Source organism: Camelina sativa, chromosome 10, assembly GCF_000633955.1.
Source record: "Camelina sativa cultivar DH55 chromosome 10, Cs, whole genome shotgun sequence".
Classification (NCBI taxonomy): Eukaryota; Viridiplantae; Streptophyta; class Magnoliopsida; order Brassicales; family Brassicaceae; genus Camelina; species Camelina sativa.
In genome coordinates, this window is record NC_025694.1 from 16266165 (window position 1) to 16269249 (window position 3085).

The 3085-nt window shown below is 38.9% G+C and overlaps 1 protein-coding gene across 1 annotated transcript in view; it reads left to right on the plus strand.

Moving 5' to 3' along the window:
* The window catches only part of LOC104719114 (potassium transporter 5), a 6759-nt gene extending 4497 nt beyond the window's left edge, over positions 1–2262 (plus strand). The window contains exons 7-9 of the mRNA XM_010436961.1: positions 339–391; positions 503–617; positions 838–2262. Of these exons, the coding sequence (XP_010435263.1) occupies positions 339–391; positions 503–617; positions 838–2096 (1427 nt within the window). The 3' untranslated portion in view covers positions 2097–2262. The remainder of the gene's footprint in view (positions 1–338; positions 392–502; positions 618–837) is intronic.

The following is a 3085-nucleotide window of genomic DNA, read 5'->3' on the forward strand; positions in this document are numbered from 1 at the left end:
GATAAAGTTGGATTCTCCTTCGCCCCGATCATCCTCGTATGGTTCACATTTCTTACCGGAATCGGTCTCTTTAATCTGTTCAAGCATGACATCACCGTCTTAAGGGCACTTAATCCACTGTATATCATTCACTACTTTAGAAGAACTGGTAAAAAGGGTTGGATTTCACTCGGAGGTGTATTCCTCTGCATTACTGGTGAGATAGAGAATCCATAATTATTCCTTCAATTGCTTTTTTATACTTTTTTCTTTTATATTATAATCCTAGAGCAATATATAACTATATATATATATATATTTACTTCCCAAAATGATTGAAATGTAATTTGTGGAATTAGGGACGGAGGCCATGTTTGCTGATCTAGGTCATTTCAGCGTCCGAGCCGTACAGGTCACTTTAATATTCCCTAATTAAAGATTTTTTTTTCTTAAGGAAAAAATATCAAACCCTAGAACATATATATAGAAACTGACCCAATTTTGTCAAATTTTGATGTCGTAGATTAGTTTCTCATGTGTTGCATATCCAGCGCTAGTAACAATATATTGCGGGCAGGCTGCGTACCTCACTAAACATGCCTCTAACGTTTCAAATACTTTCTACGACTCAATCCCAGGTTACTTTTAACTCTCATCTTATATCATTTTGGAAAAAGTAAAAGTTACATGCCTTCTTATATTGTTCTTAAACATTCTTTAAAATATATGTGAAAGTTAATAACGCTTCGTCTCAAAGTCAACTGGATCAATCAATGAAGGAAATATTGTTACATATTCCTACTTAAATTAAATATATATTTTCTCTAACAATATAAAATTGGATGCATCTTATATCAGATCCGATATACTGGCCAACATTTGTGGTGGCAGTGGCAGCATCGATCATTGCGAGCCAAGCTATGATATCGGGAGCCTTCTCAGTAATCTCACAGTCTCTACGTATGGGTTGTTTCCCTAGGGTGCAGGTGATTCACACCTCGGCTAAGTACGAGGGACAAATCTACATCCCCGAGATCAACTACGTACTCATGCTTGCATGCATCGCTGTTACCCTCGCCTTCAGAACCACTGAGAAGATTGGCCATGCTTATGGGATCGCTGTTGTAACCGTCATGGTCATCACGACCTTTATGGTGACTCTTATAATGCTGGTTATCTGGAAGACCAACATAGTGTGGATCGCTTTGTTCTTGGTCGTGTTTGGTTCTATAGAGATGTTATACTTATCGTCAGTCATGTACAAGTTTACGAGTGGTGGATATTTACCTCTTGCGATAACTATCGTTTTGATGGCGATGATGGCGATTTGGCAATACGTTCATGTCCTCAAGTACCGGTATGAGCTAAGGGAGAAGATTTCTGGCGAAACCGCTATACAAATGGCTACAAATCCTGATGTAAACCGGGTTCCGGGGATTGGTTTGTTTTACACGGAGCTTGTTCACGGTATAACTCCATTGTTCTCTCACTATATCTCAAATCTTTCCTCAGTCCACTCGGTTTTCGTCTTGATATCGATCAAGTCACTTCCCATAAACCGTGTGGCATCATCAGAACGATTTTTTTTCCGTTATGTTGGGCCAAAGGATTCAGGGATGTTTCGGTGTGTTGTGAGGTATGGTTACAAGGAGGACATTGAAGAGCCTGATGAGTTCGAGCGTCAATTTGTTCATTACTTAAAGGAGTTTATCCATCATGAGTACTTCATGTCCGGAGGAGGAGATGTGGATGAGATGGACAAAGAAGAGGAAGCGAACGTTGAGACTACACTTGTTCCCTTGTCTAGCTCTGTACCTTCATCAGGGAGGATCGGTTCCTCGCATTCATCTTCGTCGAACAAGATTAGGTCGGCAAGAGTGGTGCAGGTGCAATCAGCGGAGGGTCAGACAGAGCTGGTGGACAGAGCGAGAGAGAAAGGAATGGTTTATCTGATGGGAGAGACAGAGATAACGGCTGAGAAAAGTTCTTCTTTGTTTAAGAAGTTTATAGTGAACCATGCATACAATTTCTTGAAGAAGAATTGTCGGGAAGGAGACAAAGCACTTGCCATACCAAGGTCGAAGCTTCTCAAGGTTGGTATGACTTATGAGTTATAAGATTCTTGAATTTGCCTTTTGTGGTGTGCGTGCGTGTGTTTTATTTATATGTGAGCAGTTGTGCCTCAAATAAATCTGTCTCCCGTATTTGCTTTAATTTTTAGTGATGTGTAACTAATATCACCCTTTGTTTTCTGATCGATAATGTGTTGTATTTTATCCTCCATCTTCATTAAGTATATATAAAAAGAGAGATTTACTCATATGTACTCAAAATAAGTAATATTATCAGAATCAACAAATCTTTTATTTATTACTAAGATATTTCGGATATTTTCAAATTGTCCAGCGTGCCCTTGGTTTATCTTATCGGAAAAACGTAATTACAAAAATGTCATTGCCACGTCAGACGTCACGTCAGAAATCGTTGACGTGTATTAAATAACTTAGCCGTAACGCTTTTACAGAGGTAATGACGGCTGAGTTATAGATATGTTGTGGCTGAGTTATGGAAAAACATTTGAGTAAGAGCGGACGGCTGACTTAGAGCATAACTCAGCCAAGCGTTACGGCTGACTTAGTGAAATATGGCTGAGTTATGCTCTAACTCAGCCGTCCTTACGGCTGAGTTTTCACCCGATGGTTGAGGTTTCAAATTTTTGGCTGAGTTATCACCACTGAATTAACGTTACGGCTGAATTAACTTTTCCGGTTGGCTGAGTTATGAAAAACGGCTGACTTATGAGATGTCGTTACAGCTGAGTTATGGTTAAAAACTATAACTCAGCCGTGATAGGCTGACTTATCTTACAACTCAGCCATTTTACGGCTGACTTAGTAGCAAAAGATTAATTACTAGTATATCATTCAGTTATGGCTGACTTATTAAACGATATGACTGATTTATGACATTAAGCGGCTGAATTTGGAAGCCATTTTGTTGCTTTTTAATTACTCTAATGTTATTCATGTTGCGGCAGAGTTATAATTTGTTTCATGGCTGATTTAATTAGGCTGATTTACATGTTCGTTTGGTGGATGAGTTATAA